The sequence below is a fragment of the Fusarium falciforme genome, chromosome 2 (genome assembly GCF_026873545.1).
Source record: "Fusarium falciforme chromosome 2, complete sequence".
In the NCBI taxonomy this organism is placed as follows: domain Eukaryota; kingdom Fungi; phylum Ascomycota; class Sordariomycetes; order Hypocreales; family Nectriaceae; genus Fusarium; species Fusarium falciforme.
Window position 1 is genome coordinate 877,356 of NC_070545.1, and position 24,222 is coordinate 901,577.

Genomic DNA, 24,222 nt, shown 5'->3' on the forward strand with positions numbered 1-24,222 from the left:
CTTTGCAACTTTTCGTGTTTTTGGTAAAGACTTATACGAAACCAACACCTCTTCTGGATAACCTCACCCTTTATCATTCTGACTAAGCATATCAAGATGCACATAACCAGGTGGGTCGTTAATGTGAGACCTGGGTGAAGACGGCACTGCCTCGGCATCCCTGAGATCAACACTCTGTGGGTGGGGGATTCATCTCCTGTAGTGACATCATTGAGGAGCATCAAATCTCCAGGTATCATCTTATTGCTCTAGTCTTTTTTTTCTTTGTCATGAAGCAATGCCACGCTATGAATAAAACTCCCAAAAGACACAAGAAAAAATGTACATGCACTCTATATTGCGCCTCTACCATCTCTAAACACCTCGTCATACCAGGGAGCCTCGGCCTCGGCCGTGGCGTTGCTGTTGCTGCACACCGTGTCCCAGTCGGTCGCCCGCAGCTCCCAGCTCTTGGTCTCCTTGTTTTTGCCGAATAGCAGCGACGTCTTGAACTCGCCCTCGCCGCGATACGGCTTGATCTCGAGGCTGCCGTTTCTCGCGTCGAGGGTGGTCAGTGATGTTGTGCTGTTGGCCTGCATCTGCACCTCGAGCAGATTCCGTAGGTAAGGAAAGAACCATGTCTTGTCCCACCAGGTCGACCTCCGACTCTTGAGGCCATTCCTCCAAGCATTGTGATGTATCGCTACAGGGATCGCCGTCGTCCAAAAGTCGACATATAGAGGAACCTCACCCCATGTGAGGTCCTTGTCTGAAGCTTCGACCAGCTTGGAGAGCGGGTTGTCGGCCTCGTATATATCGGCGGGGACACCCCGTATCCGTGGTGGTGAGACACCCGCCTCGCCCGACTGCTTCTCCAAGGCGACGGGGTTGTCGACGGAGACAAAGTAGCCGCCGTCTTCGGAGTAGCAAGTCGGATAGAAGAGCTCTTGTGTGTAATCGAGGCCGAGGTGATATTCGAATTCGTCGCGCGACCACTCAGCAGTGGCCCTGCCCGCATTGTCATCGGCGAAATCGTCGAGGTGGACATGTCGGCGCCACAATTCCTGCTCCCCAAACACCTCTGCGAAAATGCCTTGGTCGCCAGCGAGATCCTCGTTGGAGTCGATCTCGAGAAGGTCTCTGTCCATCCTGTCCTTGACACGTTTAAAATACCGACGCATGTCGCCCGCGGGGCCCATGAAGCTGCCGCTGTTGACATACTTGGGGCGCATAAACTTCCACCGACCAATCTTGTAGTCAGTCAGGAAGCCAAAGACGTCAGGCGGGAGGGTGCTCTCGGGCACATCGTGGCAGTAGAGGTTGGAGATCTTGTCGCGCGGGGCAACACATCCTTTCTGGGCAGAGATGACGATGGTCTGCTCCATTAAGCCTTCTTCAAAGCCATACTCTTCGAAAAGTCGCTTGTTGGCTCGTTGGTTGCTGCTAAAGTATCGGTGGAGGAGGACGCTGGGGGGTAGCTGCATCCAGATATCGTGGGCATCTAGCATGAGCACCAAATCGTCGTCGCCGAGTCTGTCCTGGTCGGGCGCATCTGGACCCGTCGCCCACTCCAGGTAGTTGAGGGTACCAGTGATCTTGCCCAGCTGTGACGGGCCAATGCCCTCAGCGTCGGTGTGAAAGTCTTTCTTCCAGTTGACGATGACGGGCGCGGGATACCCCAAGGCGACGATGCTGCTAATGACTTTGCAGAGGTCATGGCTGGGTCCATCGACGGGGAGGACAATGACGAAATTTCGGTGTCCAGCAGATATTGAAGTCGGTGATAGGGAGGAATCGAAATGTATCGGGGATTGGGGATGCCAAACACTGTCATTAATCATCTGGTCGCGTTGGTCAGCTATGACGACGAGATGCGGGCGGGAAGGGGAAGATGCGGGTGCAGTATCACATACTAGGTAACATAAAGTTAAAGTGACAGACAGAAGAGTAAACAGCAGCAGACACCCCCTCCGGGCCAATCTCAGCTTTGAGCCTCCATTGAAGCGGTAGAATCTATACCGAGGCCGCACCGTCACCGTCGCGCCTGGGAGGGCAATGTGTGAAGACATGTGTCATGGGGAGACCGAGGGATGAGGCAGCAGAGGGAGGGAGGACTTTTTCGCATGACAAAGGGGAATCGAAAAGCGAATAACCAGATAAAGGGAGAGAGGGACAAGCAAAAAATGGTGGCGCCCGGGTAGAGAGAGAACAATATAAAACAGGCTTGCGTGCGTTTGTCTTGTGCGCTGCACAAACAAAGCAAGCCCATCTCGAGGTCGATTGCACTTGATATTTGTACATTTGCTGTGCTTTGCTGCACCAGGCTCTCGCACTCCATCCCTGAATAGTCAGAGTAAAAAAAAAACCGCGTCCAACACCAGAGTCAGGCACGCCCCGCGGCGCTTGACGTTTCTGCCTATGTTGATCACCCTCTCTTGCGCCCCCAAGAAGTTCCCATCCTTCTTCCTCTCCGTCAAGCCAAGGGGGCGTGTAGATAAAGCTTCTCCCCCCATGGATCCAAGTGGAGGTTTTGCCGCTAGCTCTACTAATTCGAGACAGATCATCTCATGCTCGGGCCATCTGACTGGCCGCACGCCACCTAGGGCTGTGGCCGTGGAGCCAACTGCCGGGGGAGAAGAGCAAGCCCTGTTTCCCCCTGTCGTTCTTGTCTTCTCCCCTGGTGTCGCTGCCACGACCGGTCAGGAAGGATCCAGCTAATTTGCACATGACCAGCCGGAGACGAGAATTGGTAAAACTGGGTGACAATCTCTTGGAGTTGCGTTGATCCCGCAATGCGCTGCCCCAACACTGCCAAAGCCTAGACTCCACAACAATGAAAGAACCGCCTCCGCTCCCCATGAAACATTCCTTGCGAATGTTGCAGTCTGACACCAGACAATGAACGATTGACCCATGGTCCAAAGTCTAAAAGCAGCGATTGGATCCCTTCCTTGTACGGAGGTACTCTGTACTGTACCACAGGAGGGAAAAAAAAGCCTCCGACTCAGCCCCTGAACAAAAAAGAACGCCTTGCTGTCCAGACGTGCTTGTGAAACGACGCTCACGCAAATGTTGCCCATTTCAATTATGCAGACACAACCAACAGCCTCTCAGCAGCCACGGCTGGACCAATGGCTGACGAGACTTCTTCCCCCGGCTACCAACAGTGTGCAGTCGTCGTCTGGCTAAGCGTGCATGTCACAGTGGAACCATATTTGCCAAGGGCTGATTCCTTCTGGCAATCCAGCTAACCATAAAACCCAACTTTACAAAAGGCTGACACCCTTGTACAAGGCAGAGTTCGAGACCGATCGATGTTGACACGCGGCAAGAAGGCTGCTGCACAAGGCTCTGCTACTGTCGCAAGGTACCGTTTCGCCAAGGGGGAAGGATGACGAAAGATCGGCCGCTAAACTAGCCAAGCATTTCGCCAAGTCGGCTCGGGCTGGCTACGTAAGTTCCACTCGCCCTGTCAAAATTCCATGGTCGAATCCTTCCCCGGCCCCAGCGCCCACGAGCCTCCTCCATGGCGTTTGCTATCAGGCTGAATAAAGGCATTTCGGCCAGAGCCACGGCGCGCGGGGATGCCAGCCCAAACGGACTGGCATGATGGATGCAAGTACTCTCGCCTCAGATATTCGGCATTTTCCGATCGTGGCTGATGATCCATTGTCTTTCCCAGCTCCGTTGACAGTCGGAAGAGGCTTCTTCCTGGCTTGCTTCGCCGCAGATACGACGGTGACCACCTGGTTGAGCTTCAACTACCTCAAAAGAGCCAACCATTGATCACTAATCATCTTAATCTCTCATCTCCGCCGTAACGATATTTTACCACAAGTTGCCAGCCGCCGTGATCTCGAGTGGGACGCGCAATCTATCTAGGCACCGACTTAACAACCCTAGAAACTCTGCAACTACGGAGCACTCCAACCAACACCTGCATTATCACGAATCAAGATAGGGCAACAGATTAAGCGAGAGCCCAGATCCGCGTATTCAAACGTTCCGCTTCAACTGCATTGATGTTGACCCGCTTCGCTCTCTCCATTTGTCTCTTTTTCTCCTAAACGGCTGCCTACCTATCAACGCGCGTCCTCCAACATCACGAGAAACTGCATCCAGGGGAACTATCTGCATTCGTATCTGACAAAAGTGCTTCTCAGTAGAAGCCTAAAATCAAAACCGCCGAGATATCAACCACGTGTTGGCGGAAGATGCCGAGGAAAAGAAATCCCGCCATTATCGAATCCTGCTAGAGTGGATGGCATACTCCATAACGCCGACGGCAAAGTCACCGTGCTTCTCCATGATGGGCCTCATCTTCTCCCTGACCCTGTCGCTCAGGATCCTGCTCCCGACGATTCGACACACAATCTCCCTCATGGCCGTGTCGGTCTGCGGTGTGCCGAGGTAGAGTTCGTCCACAATGTCCGGAAAGGATTCCGCATGCTCCCACTCGAGCTCGATGGCCCGGTAGAATCGATCCCTCGCCAATAGACGAAGGGCAGGTACGTCGTATTTGTCCGCCATGATGTATAAGCGAAGGGGGAGCGCCATGTCGTTGCGGATCTTGACCAATCTCTGCATCGCCTCCTCTTTGTCTAGTGCCACCAGCTCAGACAGCTTCATGACGGACATGGTACCGAGGCTTGGCTTTTCAGGGGAGTGTTCCGGTTCTTGCTCGCTATTGGAAGTGCTATCGCCATAGTACTCGTTGTATTCTTCCTCGGGCTCCGAGTTGGAGTTGGACCCCGTGGATGTGGAACTGGGTGGTTTGTAATCCAAATCATTCTCGTCAGAGTCAGCTCCGGTAGGTCCAACTTGATTAGAATTCAGCGGTCCAGGACAGGGAGTTGACGGGCGTTCGTCACCTGCTAAGAAATCTTCAGGCACACCAGGTGTGTCGTTCAGGTTCTCCTGAACCCCTTCAGGGCTCATCATGGCGACGATGGATGGCTTTCCCCACGTGTGGTTCACATTATCCGAGTACGTGCCTTTGTACATGAACTCAAGAAAGCGCTCAAGGACATCCGGGTCGTCATCAGGCAGCTCAACAACCCGAGAAGCAGCTTCCTGTAAAGGGATAGCCGTCAACAAAGCCCCCGCCTCCGAGTGTGATTACCAACCTTGAAGTTACTGCTCAAGGCCCGGTCAAAGAACGAGGACTGGGTGCAGACGATGGCACGATGGGCCTTGAACTCACGCCCACCGCAGCGAATGGTCATGTCGGAAAATTTTTCGCTGTGCAGCAGCTTTGACAGGGACGCGTGAATCGACGTGGCGCAGAACGCGTCTATCCCGTCGTCCTCTTCATCCCGATACTCGTTTCCGGTGGACGAGGGAGCCCCTGAGTGAGTCGGCATTCTCGTTTTGGTCAGTTGCCAGGAGGGTCAGCTGCTCAAAGGATCCTTCCGGAAATGACAGCCTCGTTTTCAAACACTTGGCTTCATGTGTTTTGATGTTGTTTGGAGGTTGAGCCACTTGATTGGCGGGAGAACGCACGTTGGCGGTTGATGGAATATGCAGGTGTATTCACTTAAGCCATTTAACGCCGGCATTGGATCTTCGGTGTTGGATCTCCGGTGCTGCTGCTCTTGTTGGTCTTGGGACTTGTGAAAAATTGCGTCTTCTTGGCCTCGTATCAAATCGAATGCTCATCTGAGTATTCTCCCACATCTGGCGCTAGCACAGCAGGTAAATCAAAATGGCCAATCTTTCCAACTGACAGCTAATCCCATGCCCCTATATAATCCATGACTCCCATCGCCAGCTCCCCGTTGAGCACCATCTCTCCCCGCATCCTCGATTTCATCACGGCGTCCTCCTCCTTCATGCCGATAAGCTGGTGCAATGCCAGACGCAAGGGGTCCCCTTCCGAGAGCGTGTTCTTGTAGATCACGTCCACAATATCCGAGAAGAATTTCGTATCCTCCCAGGATTTCGAGTGCCAGCTGTTCGTGATTGTTCGTGATGCAGCACTCTTTCCCACTCTCCAAGAATCGATCCCTGGCCAGGAGTCTCAGCCCCGGAACATCGTACTTGTCGGCCAACACGTAGATTTGAATCGAGTGCTTCATATTTTCTCGCGCCTGGTTTTCCTTCCTTGCGGCAGCTGCTGGCACGCCTCTCTGATATCCACATGGTAGCCTGCCAGGATGGTACCTCTTGGCAGGGATAGTGACAGAGGTGTCGGCACTCCTGGGCACAGGCGGTCTCTCTAGTCTCTCGAGGATCTCATGGCCTGTTCCCTCATCACCCTTTAACTGGCTATCACAGAGGATGTCCCAGTGGTCTGGGCTGATGTGAACCCAGTAAGCGCCCGTGTAAAGAAAGACGATGAGGTACTGGACGAGAGCAGGATCATCGTCTGGAAGATCAACGATCCCAGAACCACCCTCCTAGGAGTATTTAATATTAGTGACGCGCAAGTCATCCCGATCAAATCCTGAAACAAACCTCGAAGTTGCCACCGACAGCGGCCTTGAAGAAAGGTGACTGAGGACACACGATGGCACGGTGAGTCTTGAACTCTCGATCTCCACACCGAATGGTCAGATCGGAGAATTCTCCGCTGTAAAGAAACTTACGAAGTGCTGTGTTGCTCCAATTAGCGCACAGCGCTTCTGTAGTCCACTCCTTGACGTCCTCCGGCGTCGTCATGGTGGTTGCAAAAGCTTGCCTGATCGTGATGTAGAGAGCGAACTTGATTTTCGATCTTTGGCGATTCCAAAGATCGCATAGTTTTGTGGGGACAAAGGAGAGTCAAGAACAATTCCTAGAGACAGCTTGACCAGCATGGATGGCAAACGGCCTTGGTGGCTGGGCAGGCAGTTGCAGATTATTTGATCAGAGCGTAGGACAATCGCATGCGCCAATTCAATTCTCGAAGCATTTATCCGCTTCAAGTTTGAAACCAACACAGCGAGGTACATTACACAAAACGCACCCGTCCGCCCTCTGCATTAAATTGGATCAACCTCTGGCTCTTTCGAATAGCCCCCCTTGCATCCGAGCCATGATCAGGATATAGAGGGAAAGCTGCATCGGCTCATGTGGATCCTCTCAGGCCTGGCACACACACTCTTCAATTACTGGAGCTCTGGTTGGAACATACCGCCAACCCAATGGGAGAGAAATTCCTGTCAATCAAACAACACCGAAACCCAGGTAGCATCGGCAGGCCAAAATCCATCACAAGAATCCTTGCCACCCTATACCATACCAGGGTCATTTTCGGATCTCGCATAGCCCTGCCTGATAAGCGAGCAATTCGACAGCGGAGCCTCATATCGCTACAATAGCCTGCCGACCATACGTCTTAACTCCTTCCTGTGCCAAATCCTCGTCATCAACAGCGTCCAACAACCAGCTCTCAGGAAACAGATTCTTGAACTTGTCAAGCGTGCGCTCAAGCGCCCTCAAAACATGATCCTCGATCTCCTTGTGCCAGTACCACGTCACCGATGCACCACCAGCTGCCACCACGATGGACAAGAAGCACGGCGCCAGCACGGTCGGCTCTGGCCACCGCGTGATGATGAAATACAACGCAGTCCCTATTGCCCCGGCCCAGATGCCAAAGTAGACGATGAAGAGGTAAAGAAGGGACAGGCCAACCGCAGTAAAGAGAAATGCAATGACTGTACAGAAGAGGATAAGAAAACGCGCGATGGCGCGGTTGCCCACCGAGTTGAGCCGACGCGACGCGGAGCGGGATGATGTGAAGCGGTTCAGCATCGTCACCCGAGCCGACATGGCGTAGACACGGATTGATGGGGACCGTAGCATGGTGCGTATTAGGTACGTCACGATAAAGACCAAGCTGAGCGACAGTCCCCAGGTCCATATCTTGGGTGGCGTGTCGGTAAGCTCGGCAACCTGCATGGAGAACACGGACGTGATGAATGATAGTGGGACAAAGAAGAAGGCGAGCTCGGTTAGCTTGTTGATGCCGGAGGTTTGGTCAATGACAAGCGTTGATTGGGCGAGGCCGGTCGACGCGACGAGGAGATTCAGTGTCTGCTCAGAGCGCGACTGGAGAGATTGGAGATCTGCCATGAGCTCGTCCAACTCCTCAGCCAACTCGGGAGAATTGGAGATGAGACTGGTGGCCTTGTTGTGTGCTATCCATTCTCCCAGCTCTTGAAGCGTTGAACGAACCCAGCCCACGTTCTGCCTCGTCATGAGCCCAGCCGACTCGAGAAGATGCATGTGTAGGTCAGCACCCAGATCAGCGTCGATGTGGTCGAGCATTAAGCGCAACTCGGCAAGCAGCTGCCAGAGATCGTCCAAGGTCAGGTGCGTGAGTACAGACGGAATGAGCGAATCGTCGTGACAAAGCTCGCTGGCTGGGACCTTGCTGATGTAGCGGTAGACCAGGTCCATGGTGGACAGGGAGTACTTTCGCGCAAAGTCGCGATCACGGACACAAGGCTGTGGAGCCTTGTAGTCATCTCGTAGAGTCTGTTCGTACTCCTCGTCGTATTCCGTGTCGCTGTTATACGACGAGTCGGTCTCGTATGTCTTCTCATCTCCGTGGGCTAGCTTCTCCTGCAGTTTATCCTTCTTGTCTTTGAGTCGTTGCTTTCTGGCTTCCTTCTTGTCCGCTTTGATCTGTTTCTTGGATCGCGCCGGGGGCGGGGGGTCAAGATACGTCTCGTCGGGATGCGCAGTTCGCCAGAGCTCCTCTTCAGTATAAGACTCAAACTCCATAGCGCGCGGCATGAATGTGAGCGATGGTGTGACCTCTTTCGTCTTGTCGTGTGTCATGCTACGCGGTGGGTCAAAGACCAGGACAACTGGGCTCACGTCAGCTTACACCAGGCGATGCCGGTATATAAACTCACTCGTCTTCCTCCCTTGATCGTCCATACTTGACCAGTAACCCATCCCCTCAGGGGCCATGACCCTGAGATCTCTGTTGGTCCAGTAGGCTGGGTTTCGCGGAAGCACGGGGTGGAACGTGCTGTAGGGTCGGTACACATTGGTCGTCTTGGTCCTGATCGATGTGCTCTCGAGCTTGAGATGTACCGAAGACTGGGGCAACCCACACATCTCTGCTTCCTTCTTGAGTTTCCGTTTATGGTCCTTGAGGTTCTCCTCTGCGCGCTTCCTTCTCTTCTCCGTCAATAGTAGCCCATACTTGTCGAGAACAACGTCACGCTCCATAGTCCACCGTCCGTCACACACTCGTTTGTCGATCTCATCCTCATAGAAGCCCTTTCGGCCCAGGTAATGAAGATGGCCCAGACGGCCCCAGCGGAGATGCGCCCAAGATCGAGACTTGGTCCTTCGAGGTACGTTCCATTCCGTGCGCTGACCAATCCCCGGAAGGGCACGATGGCGGAAACGTGTCTCTCGCTCAGCCCAGTTCATCCAGACAGCATTCTTGAGCTTCAGGCCGCTGTCGCTGGCACTATAGCCCGATGCGACAAGATGTTCGTACCAAAACTCGGGGTCAATGGAGTACAGCTGACCCAAGGCTCCTATGACGAAACGACTGAGGTCGCTCACCATGATGACCCGTACCTGGGAGCCGGCAGGACGTTCTTCGAGCGCAGTAGCAAGCTTCATCTTGGTGGCGATTGGTTCGCTCCGTTGAACAGTCTCATCGGAAAGATAGTCGACAACCGAAACGGTAGCGGACTCGAGCCCTTCGAATCGCTCGCGGCGTGTGATGTTGAGCCATCGAGGATCCCATCGCGCGCGGTTGTCGAGCTCATTCATGTATAGCTCGGAAACAGTCTCGATCCAGAGTGCCTGATTAGAGAAGTCCTCATGCTCTTCTTGCTCCTCGAGAATGGCTTCGCGGATCCCAGCGACCTTGGTGTCCATGTCCCGCTTGCTCCTCCCATACGACATGGAGCGCGTAGCCCTCCTCAGCCGAACATGGCGACTATGCTCGACGTCCTTGGCCAGCTCCGAGTCGAAGCGCGGCTCAGAATGATCCAGGTCAATCGAGTTGCGCGGCACGCTGTAGTGAGGGTTCCAGCGCTGCGACGAGGGCCAATCGAGCTCGTAGTTGGCGAGGCGCTCCTCGTCGGCGGCCGCGGAGCCGCGACGCCTGTTGCTGAACATGGTGCCGGCGTTTGAGGGGCCTTGCTCGAGACTTGGATAGCATCAATATGGCGCGATGAAGAGGGGAAAAGTTCAGTTCAGCCTTGCGATGGACCGAACCGGGACCTGAAGCTGGGGGCCAAAAACGAAATTGCGCCTGGAGGCTGCAGCCGGGGCTTGGCCCCATTCTTCTGGGGCAACATCCCTGCAATATCGCATTCAGCTGCCTATATAAACAGCATCGCGCCCGTTGCGCTTCGTGGTGCAATCATGGCGCGGTCTGGCTAAGAACTGGAGCTCATAGATGATGAAGATAATGTGGATGGTTTGTGGGAGTTGAGATGCCAAGGGAGAGCTCAGCACATGGAATGCATGGGTGAGAGCGGGAAACAGTGGAGATCCCGTGCCACCGCACAGCGGACAAAAGCTTGGCCACGAACGAGTTTCCCGATGCATGAGAGAGAAGGATTAATTTTCCTTGCCTATTTTTGGTTATCTCTCTATTGAAACATTTCCTCTGCTTACTACAGCTTGGATGGATGTCCATAACCAAGATCATATCTTCCACCTATCGCGATCATCCTCCCCAGAGGTTGATTGGTGAAACGTCACCTTCGGCACAACCAAGCCAGTCCCTGCCACCCTATTATGATCGCGGAGTTATTTGAACAAAAGCCAAAGATGACCAGATTGTTTACCTAGTTCTTCCGATAGACCTATCCTTGTGCTGGGTAGTAAACAGTTGTCGGTGTGTCCGCCTCCACCTACCACTTCGCGACGGTTATCTCAACTTACGGTATCCCTTGTCCCATCTTCACTCATTGACACCGCCCCTCGACCGATCAAGGCAGTTCTATACCGAATTCTGGTGTAATCCAAACCATTAAGCTTTCCCGAATACAACCTCCAACCCTGCAACACCGCAGGAGTCAAACAATTCCCATCAATCGCCCAATGCGCGAGCTCGTATTGACTAAAAATGACCATCCCCCAAAAACGTGGTCACCACGGAGTCCGCGGCGTCGCGTCCATCCGTTCTCGGCCTTCTGCTGTAAACACCACCAGCGGCCCAGGACCCCTAATCGGGACATCTGCCGGAAAGTCGGCAGATGGCTCCCGACCTCAAACACCCGTTTGGGTCCGCATTGGACCCGGTCCCCAGGTCCGTGATTTCCTCATGGGGCGGTGAATTGGCGGTCCTGAAACAAAAGCTCGGGAGACCCTTGCACGGACGAGAATTCTCCACGGCCCGTGGACAAGAGCATTATTTTCTCCGGACGGCATTCAACATCTCCAGAGACGCGGATAGAATGGGAATAAATACAGTCGAGTGCCGTCTTAGTATGTTGGCTTGCTCCTCTCATCTTCACCTCGTCTTCACTGCAACACCAAACCTCAAGCTCAAACCGCCATCATGCACTTCGCTACCCTCGCCACTCTGACTGCCGCCCTCATCGGCACCTCTGCTGCTGACACCTGGGGAGGTTCTGTGTCTCTCGGCCCTTCCAAGTCCACCATCGTCAAGGCCGTCACCACCCTCATCCCCGGCGCCGCGCCCCCCACGCAGAACGGCATGCTCTTCCTGTGGCCCGGCATGTCCAACGGCACCGGCGACCTCGTCCAGACAACTCTCGAGGCTTGGCCCGATAACTCCTGGTGCGGTGCCAAGAAGGGCGAGTGGTGTGTCCGCGCCTCCCTCTTTGGCTCCTTCGGCCAGCTCGACGGCCCTTCCAGCCCTGTCCGCGGCGACCAGAAGGTCAAGATCGCCTACACTCTCCTCAGCGACAAGGACACTTGGCGTCAGGAGGTGACCGACGCCGACACGGGCAAGCAGCTCAGCGTCTTCGAGTACAAGTCCGGCCCTTACATGCGCGGCTACGGCACCGGCACCGAGTGCAACAACAACTGCAGCCCCACCGTTTCCGAGCAGCGCTACCTCAACACCGAGATCACCCTGGCCGGCGCCGACCCCGACTTTGGCAAGACTATCTCTACTGCTCAGAAGGCTACTTACAAGGGTCTGACCAGCACCAACGGCGGCAAGGTCTGGAAGATTAGCGAGATCCGCGTCCCTGCCATGGTTTAATGTCCTGGGGTTTGCACAAGACGAGATGAATTTGACATTCTGTAAATGATGTGGGTGTACATATGGGTCTTATGTGTATATATGCTGAATATTAAATACGTGTGGCAGATTGCCTCACATGATGAGAAGTCTTTCACTCTGAACACGGTTTCGCAAGAAGAATTGAATGTATAGGCAGGAGGCTAAGCTGTAACCAAGTGGTTGACTCATTCGTATTCTAGTTATTACTGTCTTTCCTGGACAGCATAACGTCAAAGGTTTGTTGACCGGAGTTATCGAACAAACACCCAATCCAGAGAACTAACTTCAACACCTTTTGGGCCTCTGGCCATGAAGACAAGCCAAGGTCTTGAACAATGCCATACATCCACTCTGCAAACATATCGTCCTCTGGAGAAACACTAATGTTCCATACCATGAGAAGCCAAAACAAAACACCAAGAGGTGGTTTCGCAGAAGATTCCCTCAACCTAGACAAAGTATCCCGAAACATGCCATCCAAGTGCTTTTGTCGTTGACTCATGCTCCGCCATCGAAAGAAGATTGTTGCCGTAAATGCCATCATCCCGACGCGCAGGGTATCTTCGATGGGTGACTCTGGAAACGACAGTGCCAGCAACCGGTACAGGATTGAGACCATGATCTCACTGAAAGTGTTTGGCTGCAGTTTCCGAGACGTTTGATGCGCGAGATTGCCGAGAATAGCGAATTCTTGTAAGTCTTTCCAGACGTTGGCTAACCTCTTATCCAAGGTCTTGATAAACGCCGTGGCCTCGTTTTCCGGAATGTTGACCTTCTTCAGGCCGCGTATGAGACCTTGGCTCGCGATGTATGGATCCCAAGAGATATTTGTATTGAAAAAGACTGGCTTACAGCCGAACCGAAGAACCAGGCCAAGATCAACTCTGATACATGTTAGCCGGACTCTCAACTGGATATGTGTGTTACATACCTGCACACTTTAGCTGGAAGCCTAGCATTGTCGAGTCTGAGCATCTCAAGACCACCTCGAAGGTCAACTATCCTCGCCATACCGGCCAAGTGGTTCTCCGCGGCGGAACGATCACCGATAAGCTCGGCAGTCAAGCCCAGAGTGACGACGACCATGATCGTAGCGTCCGATATAGACGCAGGGTTATCAGGGTCGTTGAGTCGCTCTTGAAGGAGTCGAAGTGTTTTGAGGAAATGGAAATGTGACAATGTGCCCTGGTCTCTGCCAAAATACTGGTCAAAGTAAGCCTCAATGGAGAATATTGCTGAGTGAAAGTAGACCAAATCGACCAAGAGGTTGGTCGTCCAAGAGGATTGTGATGCATCGACTTGAAGGCAGATTTCTGAGGGATACAATGCTCCCTTCATGCCGTAAAAAGCTTCAAGTCAGGTCAGTGACGAAAAGGCCAATGATCAGCTAGACATACATCTAACCAAGTCCAGTTTCATATAGGGCTGAAGAGGTTCTGGAAAATCAAGAAGAGAGAAATCTGACCCAATCCGGGCAGGGATAGATCCATGCTGGATTTCTACTTCCTTTTGTGCGTCTTTCTTTAGGATCCAAGATTTGACCCCAGGACGATCCTTTCGTGAAGGCCTTCCTCGAGACACATGGCTTTTTACAAGCTTTTGATTTTTCCGGCTGGGCTTCCGGGATGGTTCCTCGACTACAAACTCTAGTTGGCGGTCTGGAATGACTGTTAGTCGTCATGAAGCTGTTGCCTGAATGCCGACGTACTTGGAGTGGTATGTAGCCTTTGACCTGGCATGGTACGGCTAAAGGAGTCAATCGTTTATGGTTCTCGAAAGCGGTAGAGTTTCGAATTAGTAACTTGGGAAACGATAAAGGTCGTCCTGGCCGACCCCAGTGGAGTTGTCAAGATGTATGAGGTGGTTGAAGAAGCAGAGTCGCCACACGAGGTTGGTGCCCGGAATGCCGAATGCTTAAATCCGACCGCCGGGTAAGCCCGCGTAGGGCTGACTGGGCAACTGGAGCGAACGTGTGCGGATATTTGAATGGATGCCTTGTAAAGCTTTATTTATAGGCATGCTTCAGGGGTATATGAGATTATCCAAGTTATCCAATCACAAATTGGTCCAATTAATTACTCAATATCATGTTAAGATACAACTAGGCCACCCAATTTCAACTCCATCTCCATGAGAACCACACAGCAGTGAGTAGTACCATGAACGGCATTCGCGACATTCCACCGCCCTACATCTGAGCAATGATATCCTGCACCCCAGCGAAACTGAGCTCTTTGAGTGTTTCGTTCCACACCTGCTCCGACAGTACTTCACCATGGGTGTAGAACCAACAGGCAAGCCTAGACTGTGTTAGCGATGCTCCTTATCTGCAGAGGGTCATAACTCACGGAGAAATCTGGCAGTTCATGAGAAAACAACCGTGGGACTCCTTGCCATGCCCGAACACGGCATCCACATACGTCGCCGCACCCCTGTTTAGTGGTCTACCTGCGATGGTGTTGAACATTTTGGCAGCCACCGCGACAGCTCCTGTAGCGTGCTGCGGTAGGCCAGTGCCTTTCGTAAGGCCAGGGTCGACCATGTTGACGATTACTTCGTTGGGATCAACCTTCTCTGTTAGTCTCACGATGAAGAGTTGGTTCAGCAGCTTTGACACGCCGTATCTCTCCTGACCGCTCCAAGGGGTAATCGTGGTGTCGTCAAAAGAAGCCAGGAGGGGTCGCTCATCTTTGTTGGGAAAATTGCATAGATGAGCCGTGAGGGAGTTGACGATGGTAAGCCGAGGTGGGCCTTGTCCAGCCACTTTGGTCCTCAATACCGGGATAAGTAGAATTGTAAGAAGTGCTGTGCTGATATGGTTGACTTGAATAGCCTTCTCGTGTCCAGTGGCAGCTACTTTCTCAAAGACGAAGGGGGCAAGACCGGCGTTCAGAATAACAGCATCAATCCGCGACAGGTTGGTTTGGCACTTTTTGGCAAAGGCTTGAATGGAATCGTACGACTCCATGTCCAGCTGCCAGACCTCGATCTTTGCAGAAGGCGCCACAGCCTGGAGCTTCTCGGCCGCCGCCCGGCCCTTGTCAAGTGACCGGACACCCATCACAAGATGAGATAGACTGATAGAGAGGAACTGCTTGGCAGACTCGAAGCCAAGGCCAGTGTTTGAACCAGTGATGACGGCACAGCTACCCTGTGCTTGGGGGAACTTTTCCTTGGTGGGTAGTTCGATTGTAGTGCGGAACTGGTTTTTGATGAAGATGGAAGGAAAGTTAGGAGGGAAAGGGTCCATGTATCTCGAGGGGACCGACTGCGAGTCGTTGCTGTCTTTCTTGCAAGGCATTATGGAGACGGAGGAGAGGTGAGTCGGGAGGGTATTCAAAGAATTTCTACAATGCAGAGGAGGATGTGAGAAGAAATTTTGAGGCTGATGATAAATTGGACCTTAGAGCAGAGAGAATCGAGACATTCTTATACTTGAGACTGGATTTTTCTGGCAATACTTTTCTCTTTAGGCATGGAGTTAAGGGAGATTGAGCCATGAGGGCATTGCCAAAAGAGGAAATTCAAAAAGTCTTGGCATTGTGGAAACTTCGTCATGGCCAATCAGCTTCATCCTCTGACTGGCTTGTCTAGCTTTTGGCTTACACCATGGAACATGGATTATGGTAAGAGACTGCGGAGTTTAGATATGGGCTGGAAAGGAACACAGGTTCATAATTAATCAGCTTGGGTATAATGAAGAGATGGAATATCCCGAGGTTTCCGATGAGGGAGGTATGCTCATGGCCTGGTTGTTGCCGAAGTTCCAACCCTGTAGCAGTCCTGGGCGGTATCTATGCAACTGTACCTAGCCATTTGAGACTTCAAAGAGATCTTCCATATGGACTTCAACAAATAAAATTGATAGAGAGAAGTTCCGTCGAGAAAGTTGAAAAGAACGTAGTATTCAGTGCTTGGATTCATGTCCGTTATTAGTACTCTGAGACATGCCAACCTACCTACCCAGCTCTGACTACCACCCCTCGTCCATATGATGAAATAATAGGATTAGTCTTCCACAGTCTTCTCGCATCCTCGTGGAAAGTGTAGTTAATATGGCGGCAACTGCTATTTATTTCCCAAGTTCCATCATGAAAAATGCCGAATCTATGTGGGGTTGCCGAGCTATGCTCCTTCAGGTAACCCGAGGCACAGCTACCTTGCAACGGGACCGTCGGGGAGTCGGACATGTTTGTGGGACCAGACTTATAAGTTGCTTCGCGCTTGCCATTTGGATGATTATCACACTTTAAATTTAATACTCCCATCAGTGTCAAGAAACGAACCATGTCCGCTGCCGCCCAGAGACTAGAGAAGCTGTCGCAGCAGCTTGAGACCTCAGGTCAACGAGCCAAGCATGCCCTGCTGGAAGCAAAGCCGAGTGACGTGGTAAGTTACAGACCAGAGCTTCATGACTGGTGGCGATAGACTAATTTCGGGCTACCTAGGTTATCACCGTCTCTGTGCGCACTGCTCTGACCAAAGCCCGTAAGGGCTACTTGAAGGATACGCCTCTGGAGGGCCTCCTTCAACCTCTTCTCAAGGTCTGTCAATCTTCAAATTTCCATCGCAAAAATTTCGACTAAATTAACCCTGTTGGTCTCTGTAGAACGTCCGGGAGAAGGCTGGCTTTGACCCAAGTCTCGTCGAAGAGATAGTCGTCGGCAATGTCCTCCACAAAGACGCTCCCTTCGTGACAAGGGCATCAGCCATCGCCGCAGGCTACCCAGCCACAACAGCGATTTCAACAGTCAGCCGTTGGTGCTCCTCCGGCCTCTTGGCCGTGGAATCAGTGGCGAACAAGATCGCCGCTGGTGGCATTGATATCGGTCTAGCCGTGGGAGCCGAGAGCATGAGTATCAACCCCGACAACGGATCACCTGATTACCCAGAGGAGTTTGAGAAGAACGAAACGATAAAGGATATTAAGATGCCAATGCCATGGACCTCCGAGAACGTCGCTCGCGATTTCGGCGTCACGCGAGAGAAGCAAGACGAGTATGCAGCAGCTTCATCGCAAAAAGCCGAGCGCGCTCAAAAGTCTGGCCTCTCGTCACAGGAAATTGTACCCATCAAAACTACGTGGAAAGACCCCAAGACAGGGGAGCCATGCACCGTCGTCGTGGACAAGGATGACGGAACTCGCTATGGAACGACTAAGGAAGGACTCTCCAAGATTCGATCCGCATTCCCCCAGTGGCCTCCCGCTACCACGACAGGTGGGAATGCTTCTCAGATCACCGATGGTGCGGCTGCAGTCCTTTTGATGCGCCGTGATGTCGCAGAGCGGTTGGGAGTGCCTATTCTAGGCAAGTTTGTGAAGTCGACCGTCGTTGGACTCGACCCTCGCATCATGGGTATCGGTCCTGCTCTTGCAATTCCCAAGCTGTTGGGAAAAGTTGGCATCTCTAAGGATGATGTTGACGTTTTTGAAATCAACGAGGCGTTTGCATCCATGGTATGGAACCCCATAACTCTTTAAGAATCCTTGGAAGACTGACATGAGTTAGCTCGTCTACTGTGTAGAACACTTGAAACTGGATCCTAGCCGCGTCAATCCGCGAGGAGGAGCAATGTACTGATTCCGGCTTCCTGAATGAATAGTGCAAGTATAGCTAACGATGTGTTGATAGTGCCATCGGCCACCCCCTCGGTTGCACAGGGGCGCGACAAATCGTCACAGCTCTGGCTGAGCTTAAACAGACGGGTGCTAGGATTGCTGTGACCTCCATGTGCATCGGTTCAGTAAGTCCCCCGTTATTTCTACTTTCATTTGATTTCGTAGCCCTTTAGTTACTGATGCTTGACACAGGGTATGGGAATGGCTAGTCTGATTGTCTCGGAGCAGTAAGTCCAGGCTATACACACGATGGTGAAAACAAGAGGCTATCAGACCGGCGCCGGAACATTTGAACATTTTTAAGCCTAAATCTGCTTCCCTGATGCTTCTTTGTAAACTAGACTGTAATTCTGGGAGGCATATACCTATTATCAATGAAAGAAAAGCTTCCTCGACTTGATGTCTCCAGTAAGGGTTTGCGAGAATGCAAAGTCCAAATCCCTCAACATCGAACTCAGCACTGTCTTGTCCCCCGCTCGAGAGACTCCAGAGGGGTAGGATGAAACATGCCATCCTATCGTCGAGAAGCCCTCGGCGTGGGGCCGAGGTGGGACGATTGTTGATCTTCATGGTGTTTCCACCGCAGAACCAACAGCCACAATAACAATGAACATAAACAAAGGTGGGACGATCTTGAGCATCCACTTCCTTTATCTGGCCCCACGCTCTTAGCTCCCGAGGGATCTCACCCCCCTGCTTCCCCGGACTCCTAGCCCCAGTTTCCCCAGATTTTCAAGTCGTCCCCGCGTTTCCCCGGGCTCGAGGGGCAAGCTGGCTCCGTTATAAAGGACGCTGTCTATCAGATGGAAGATGGCGATGTCCTTGATGTAGCCCATCCTCCTACATTAAAAACTCAAATCCTAACCCTCTGCTCAACATGAGAGACTCTACTACCCATGAAGATGCTTCGGCGGTTGGAAAACCTTCGCTCGATGCCGTGGAGGACATCACCGAACTTGAACCCGTCACACTTGATAGCGAGACTAACAAGCGCATTGTCCGCAAGATCGACTGGAAGCTGATGCCTATTGTATGTGTGACATGTTTCTATGAAGGAGACATGCTCTGACCGAGTCTTAAACAGCTTTGCATCACTTATGCCCTCCAATACTATGACAAAGCCGTCATCTCCCAAGCTGCCATCTTCGGCTTGCGTTCCGATCTCGGGTTGGAGTCTGGCCTACGTTATTCCTGGGTTATGCTCATCTTCTTTTTCGGTCACATGGTGGGCATGTATCCCTGCTCGTTGCTCGCCCAGCGCTTCCGTCCTCGGCGAGTCTGTAGCACGCTCAACATCATTTGGGCCATGATCGTGCTCACAACCCCCGCGTGCAAATCATACTCTGGAATCCTCGCCAACCGCTTCTTCCTCGGCCTAGTCGAGAGCGGCATCAGTCCAATCTTGATGTTGGTTGTTGGACTCTGGTATACACACGAGGAGCAGCAGTTGCGTAGCTCGTGGTGGTATTCCTTCAGCGGCGGGAGTCTGCTGGTCAGCCCTTTGGTCAACTTTGGTCTCGCTCACATCACGGGAGGCGGTTTGGCACCTTGGCAGTACATGTTCCTGGTCGCTGGTGCTGTGACCCTCGCGTGGGGAGTGTCGCTCATCTGGATCTTCCCAGAGACGCCCCAAGAGGCCAAGGGGTGGACCCCGGAGGAGAAGAGACTGCTCCTGGAGCGGAGTCGACGTGATAACTCGGGCACAGAAAACACCCGCTTCAAGGGTTATCAAGTGCGAGAAGCCCTCTTGGACTATCAGCTCTGGTGTCTCGCCGCCATCGGGTTGCTTTCCAACACTGGAGCCGCTGCCCTGACCACGTTTGCGTCCATTATGTTTTCCGGCATGGGCTTCTCCCCACGTGTTTCTCTTTTGCTTAACATTCCTCTCGGTGCCATGGCCTTCCTCTCTGTTCTTGGTGCAGGCTATCTTGGGACGACGCGGTTGGGAAGACTACGCACCTCGGCTCTCGCCTGTCTGCCTGTGATTCTGGGTTGTAGTTTGGTGTAAGTTGCCTTATTTACATAGATAGCTGTGCTTCTCTGACACCCTGAACAGGTGGAAGCTCCCGTCATCCAAGCCGGCGGGACGTATCTTCGGCCTTTACCTCATCTCCTTCTTCTCCGGTTGCTGGCTACAGGCCATCTCACTGGGCACGTCCAACGTGGCGGGATACTCTAAGAAGGGCGCCTACGCGGCAGGCATCTGGATTGGGTACTGCTTTGGCAACATTATCGGGCCGTTGCTTTTCGACACGTGAGTTAACCTTGATTCTTCGCCCTAGCTAGGTCTGATCAAAGTAGGAAATACGCGCCACGATATGATGAGAGCTTCACTGGTGTACTCATCTGCTTCGCCACCCTCTGTGTTATATCACTTGGACTGAGATTCCTCCTTGCGAGGCGGAACGCGGGTCGCAATGCCAAGTACGGTGCACCCGAGTTCCAGCATGGTTTGGATGACATTACGGACAAGGAGAACAAGTCATTCCGATGGACACTGTGAGATGGCTGGTGGTAGGAAGCAATGGGGTACTTCCAAGGTGATTTGATTGAGACAAGGGCGCAGGAGGAGGACACGGGATTGCCACCAGACCATCATTTGACAGGCCACAACATACACGTTTTATGAACTCATTTATGTGTGTGCATATGTGAGTGTGCTATACACCCGATGGACCAAGAGACCAACTGCACACGGGGTGTGCGCTGCTATCATCAAGGTTCTTTATGGTCAACTAAACTACCCAGTGGTCCCATAAACAGGCAACGGATCATGTGTTGAGGTCCCAAGCCGATGCTGCAAAGATGGTTGTGGCATTTCGCTCTACCAATGCGTATCTAGTAGTTTTTGAGGGGCGTGAGAAATAACCCTCAGGTATTGCATGTCACGGATAGAGGGTGTGAGAAATGGGTCATGCGTCAGTTGAATGGATGTAAATTCACGTCTCGCGCTCTATGTCAGATTCTCGCAGCAATAGCCTCATCAGCCCTCTGACCCAGCGATGCATGCAGCTCCTTGAACCGTTCTCGGATATCTCCAACGCACTCATGCTCAAAGATCATCTTCTGAATCTCCGGGCTCGCCCACTTATCCGGCACCGGCGCCCCCTTGGTCTTGGCCGCTGCGAATTGCCGATCCCGCTCCTCCTTGGCCTTGCCCTCGCCTAGATGCAGTGTCCGGGCGGACAGAGCAGCAAGTTCTACCAGAGTAGATGTTCGAGGTTTTCTTGCAAGCTCGTACACCTTGAGGGTCTTTGCAAGCTCTTGACGATCTGCTCCTCCGCCTGGAACTAGGGACACGGCCTCGGCTAGGACTGCGGCATCCTCGATGGCCATGGCAGCTCCCTGGGACAGATGAGGGAGGGTTGGGTGGCAAGCGTCTCCTAGCAATGCCACGCTACCGAGGGTCCATGTGTCCAGGGGCTTGTGGCTACGTAACCGCCACTCTACGACGTCTCCGTCGGGGACGAGGTCGAGGAGCTTCTGAACCAAGGGGCAAAAGTCAGAGTAAACGTCTTTCATGGCCTTTTTGTCACCCTTGTTCGTCCAGGTCGCGTTGATGGAACCTGCGAAGTTGACGTCAGGTTGGGCCGTGGCGATGTTGTATATCGTGTGGTTGTGAATCGGGTAAGCAATGATGTGCCGCTTAGATCCTATCCAGCGGCGAACGGCGTCGCTGTCGATCAACTCCAGTAGCTCAGGATAAGGCTCCATCTTTTCGCGTTCGACAAGGATGCGGTAGGCCGCTGTACCAGTCTCCTCGACCTCGGCAGAAAGGTTTAGAGAGCTCAGTATCGACTCTCGGACTGGGGACTTGATGCCGTCGGCGCCAATCAGAACGTCGGTCTCAACGACACGCTCGACACCATCACCGCTTTTGATGACAAAAGTGACCTTGTCGGGCCCAAAAGATATGACGCTCTGTAGCGTCTGGCCAAAGTGAAAATGAACGTTGGGTTGAGCCTTTGCGGCGTCAAAGATATTGCCCGCCAGCGAAGCCCGATGGCCGGCGTAATGCGAGTACCCGTATTTCTGATGGATATCTTCCATGGGGACGCGCGCCAACTCGTTATTTGACGGGCCATCGTAGATATAAACCTCTTTGACATTGGTGGCCTCCTTCTCGAGGGAAGAGTCCCCCCAGACACCTAGCTTGTCGAGGACGCGGATCAGATTGGGGGCGATCTGGATGCCGGCGCCTACAAAGCCCAGGGCGGGTGCATTTTCGTAGACGTGAACTTGTTTGAACCCTTTCTTGGCAAATGCGAGAGCGGCCGTGAGTCCTCCCATTCCTTAGACGGCTGGTTTAGCAGCTTGTCAAGTGGGCGTATTGAGCACTGCACCTACCTGCGCCAATGATGGACACCTGAAGATCCCGGTGGTCAGCCATTGCTTCTGTTTCCGTCTGGTCCGTCAATTGAGAGGTATCCGTATGGCAGGTTAGATCAGTTGTACTTGGTTTCTCTAGTGTCTCAACTCAATGCCGTTGACCCAAGTTCTATAGTCTCCTCAACACCATGAATCCTTGTGGGGCTACATGATCAATTGGACCTGACCGAGGTTCCACATGGGGCTTGTCGAGCGCAAGTTGATGCAATGTGGGAAGAACCAAGTCCCCGCACCCCCGTGGGGAAACAGGGGTCTTCGGGTCCGAGTGTCGGTAGTTGATGATTGGCTTTGCAAGGGAATCATTGGCTGCTCTACAATATGGGTCTGTTTTTGCCGAGTTGTCTTGGTGTTGTCGGTTCGTTGACCTCTTCTTGTAAGTTGATCATATGCTCTTGACTAGGTAGCCATCGACCAAAGCGAGCACTACGTGATTCTAAACTCTGGAGTCTTTAAGAAGCAAGCTGACTGGCCCAGTGAAAGAGATTGCGAATGTCTTGCCTTGCTTTGCCTTGGGGCGAAGCAACACTATTTGACCTAAATGTCTGAATGGCCGTGAACAACTCGCATTTTGTCAACGAATCTTGACTACTGCTTCTTGGCGCACATGTCTAGAATCTCCCTGACCTGCGATTCCTCCGTAATTGGCACGGCATTTGTCCGTATCCATATATCCTCCAGACTATTTCGCGCAAGTGTATCGAGGCTCTCCTGACCAATGCCCACCTCTTCAAGCGACCGAGGCATCTCTAGGGCCGAAATCACAGCCGACAAGATGTCGCCGAGGTCTGGCTCTTTTCCATCAAGTCCCTTAGACTCTAGCAGCTGCTTGACCTCCGCTTGTCCTAGGAGCAAATCTTTGACCATGGCCTGCCGGTCGACGTTTGCTTTGTACTTCAGGTTGAACTTGCACACGGCCGGTAGCAGAATGCAGCTCGTCTCGCCATGGCCGACGCCGAGAGGTCCAAGTTGATGTCCGATTGCATGACTGGCTCCAAGAGGGACACCGCTCGACACAGCGCACATGGCTTCGATGACACCCAGTTGACAGAGATGCCGTGCTTGTAGCGATTTCGGGTTTGCCTTGCTCTCTAACAACCCCGAGATCAATTTTGGAAGACCTCTCTTGGCCCAAGTGTCGCCCTTTTCGTTTGACAGAAGCGAGCAGAGCGTCTCTACACAGTGGTCCACTGATCGAATGCCGGTGCTGAGCCATACCCAGGCGGGCGTGGTGAGGCAGAGCTCTGGGTCCTGGATGACGAGCTCGGGGTCGACTTTTTCGCAGTGAAAGGTCCTCTTGGCGTGGCCTTGGGACTCTGTTCCGCCGGCGATGGCCTGATACTCGCCTCCGGAGAGCGAGGTCGGGATATGAATGAGAGGAATGGTCGGTTTGGCAATGTCCTTTCGCAGCGCTGGATTGCTCTCTGCTGTGCCCCAGAGAGTATTCATATCCTCCTCCGTGCTAGCAGAGTTGGCCAAAGCCAAACGCACCAGTTTGGCAGCATCTGTAAGACTGCCAGCGCCGAGGGTGACCAGGCAGTCAATGTCGCGATGGCGAGCATCTTCCACCACTTCTAGGACCTGTGCTATTGGCGTGTGCGGGCTGATGCCGATTCTCACCCCAGCAACTCGGTCGCCGAGCGCCACAGTAAGGCGGTCGAGAGCATCCGTTGTTTGCGACAGCGACTTGGAGCAGATGATGTAAACCCGGGAGCTGGAGAAGGTGTCTCTACAGTGCCGCAAACAGGCTTCCGGGAACCGCAGACCATACGAGATCTTGGGCGTTTCTCGATCGTCAAAGGCAGGACGGAACGTTTCGATACCGAATTCGAAAGACATGATGGAACTTGTCTTGAAAATCTCAATCGTGGTGTTTGGGGAATGACGTCGCGATGTGAAGAAGAGAATAAGACGGGTTGGTCTCCACGTGGGGCTGGCTCATGTCCCACATCCCATTCATCATGGGCATCAAACATCAAGTACTCGCAAAAAGGACCATCGCGAGCCGATCATGCATTTTCATTATAGGCTCAAATCGCTAGTCAGTTGGCTCAATGTCGAGAATTACGAGAAG

At 52.8% G+C, this 24,222-nt stretch overlaps 10 protein-coding genes across 10 annotated transcripts; 3 read left to right on the forward strand and 7 right to left on the reverse strand.

The window, feature by feature from the left end:
* Positions 1-332: 332 nt before the first annotated feature.
* NCS54_00221800 (Hypothetical protein) lies at positions 333-2,048 on the reverse strand (the record flags this gene model as incomplete). Its single annotated transcript, XM_053147821.1, has 2 exons — positions 333-1,820; positions 1,893-2,048. 2 exons carry the CDS (start codon positions 2,046-2,048, stop codon positions 333-335), a joined length of 1,644 nt encoding a protein of 547 aa, XP_053003796.1.
* Positions 2,049-4,218: 2,170 nt separating this feature from the next.
* On the reverse strand, positions 4,219-6,639 carry NCS54_00221900 (BTB domain-containing protein; the record flags this gene model as incomplete). Its single annotated transcript, XM_053147822.1, has 5 exons — positions 4,219-4,799; positions 4,851-5,052; positions 5,106-5,326; positions 5,765-6,377; positions 6,436-6,639. The coding sequence occupies 5 exons, from the start codon at positions 6,637-6,639 to the stop codon at positions 4,219-4,221; spliced, it is 1,821 nt and encodes a 606-aa protein (XP_053003797.1).
* Positions 6,640-7,263: 624 nt separating this feature from the next.
* Positions 7,264-10,056, reverse strand: NCS54_00222000 (Hypothetical protein; the record flags this gene model as incomplete). Its single annotated transcript, XM_053147823.1, has 2 exons — positions 7,264-8,777; positions 8,826-10,056. The coding sequence occupies 2 exons, from the start codon at positions 10,054-10,056 to the stop codon at positions 7,264-7,266; spliced, it is 2,745 nt and encodes a 914-aa protein (XP_053003798.1).
* Positions 10,057-11,449: 1,393 nt separating this feature from the next.
* On the forward strand, positions 11,450-12,121 carry NCS54_00222100 (Hypothetical protein; the record flags this gene model as incomplete). The annotated part of the gene is made up of 1 exon (XM_053147824.1): positions 11,450-12,121. One exon carries the CDS (start codon positions 11,450-11,452, stop codon positions 12,119-12,121), a length of 672 nt encoding a protein of 223 aa, XP_053003799.1.
* A 217-nt stretch (positions 12,122-12,338) lies between these two features.
* Positions 12,339-13,561, reverse strand: NCS54_00222200 (Hypothetical protein; the record flags this gene model as incomplete). The annotated part of the gene is made up of 3 exons (XM_053147825.1): positions 12,339-13,026; positions 13,074-13,491; positions 13,540-13,561. The coding sequence occupies 3 exons, from the start codon at positions 13,559-13,561 to the stop codon at positions 12,339-12,341; spliced, it is 1,128 nt and encodes a 375-aa protein (XP_053003800.1).
* Positions 13,562-14,330: 769 nt separating this feature from the next.
* Positions 14,331-15,443, reverse strand: NCS54_00222300 (Hypothetical protein; the record flags this gene model as incomplete). The annotated part of the gene is made up of 2 exons (XM_053147826.1): positions 14,331-14,442; positions 14,491-15,443. The coding sequence occupies 2 exons, from the start codon at positions 15,441-15,443 to the stop codon at positions 14,331-14,333; spliced, it is 1,065 nt and encodes a 354-aa protein (XP_053003801.1).
* A 953-nt stretch (positions 15,444-16,396) lies between these two features.
* Positions 16,397-17,993, forward strand: NCS54_00222400 (Acetyl-CoA C-acetyltransferase; the record flags this gene model as incomplete). The annotated part of the gene is made up of 6 exons (XM_053147827.1): positions 16,397-16,531; positions 16,591-16,686; positions 16,752-17,600; positions 17,653-17,717; positions 17,776-17,887; positions 17,955-17,993. Exons 1-6 carry the CDS (start codon positions 16,430-16,432, stop codon positions 17,991-17,993), a joined length of 1,263 nt encoding a protein of 420 aa, XP_053003802.1. The 5' UTR covers positions 16,397-16,429.
* A 646-nt stretch (positions 17,994-18,639) lies between these two features.
* Positions 18,640-20,265, forward strand: NCS54_00222500 (Acetyl-CoA C-acetyltransferase; the record flags this gene model as incomplete). Its single annotated transcript, XM_053147828.1, has 4 exons — positions 18,640-18,792; positions 18,847-19,766; positions 19,819-20,016; positions 20,064-20,265. The coding sequence occupies 4 exons, from the start codon at positions 18,640-18,642 to the stop codon at positions 20,263-20,265; spliced, it is 1,473 nt and encodes a 490-aa protein (XP_053003803.1).
* A 455-nt stretch (positions 20,266-20,720) lies between these two features.
* On the reverse strand, positions 20,721-22,152 carry NCS54_00222600 (FAD-binding-3 domain-containing protein; the record flags this gene model as incomplete). Its single annotated transcript, XM_053147829.1, has 2 exons — positions 20,721-22,054; positions 22,110-22,152. 2 exons carry the CDS (start codon positions 22,150-22,152, stop codon positions 20,721-20,723), a joined length of 1,377 nt encoding a protein of 458 aa, XP_053003804.1.
* Positions 22,153-22,736: 584 nt separating this feature from the next.
* Positions 22,737-23,987, reverse strand: NCS54_00222700 (Fe-ADH domain-containing protein; the record flags this gene model as incomplete). Its single annotated transcript, XM_053147830.1, has 1 exon — positions 22,737-23,987. One exon carries the CDS (start codon positions 23,985-23,987, stop codon positions 22,737-22,739), a length of 1,251 nt encoding a protein of 416 aa, XP_053003805.1.
* Between the last annotated feature and the right edge of the window lie 235 nt (positions 23,988-24,222).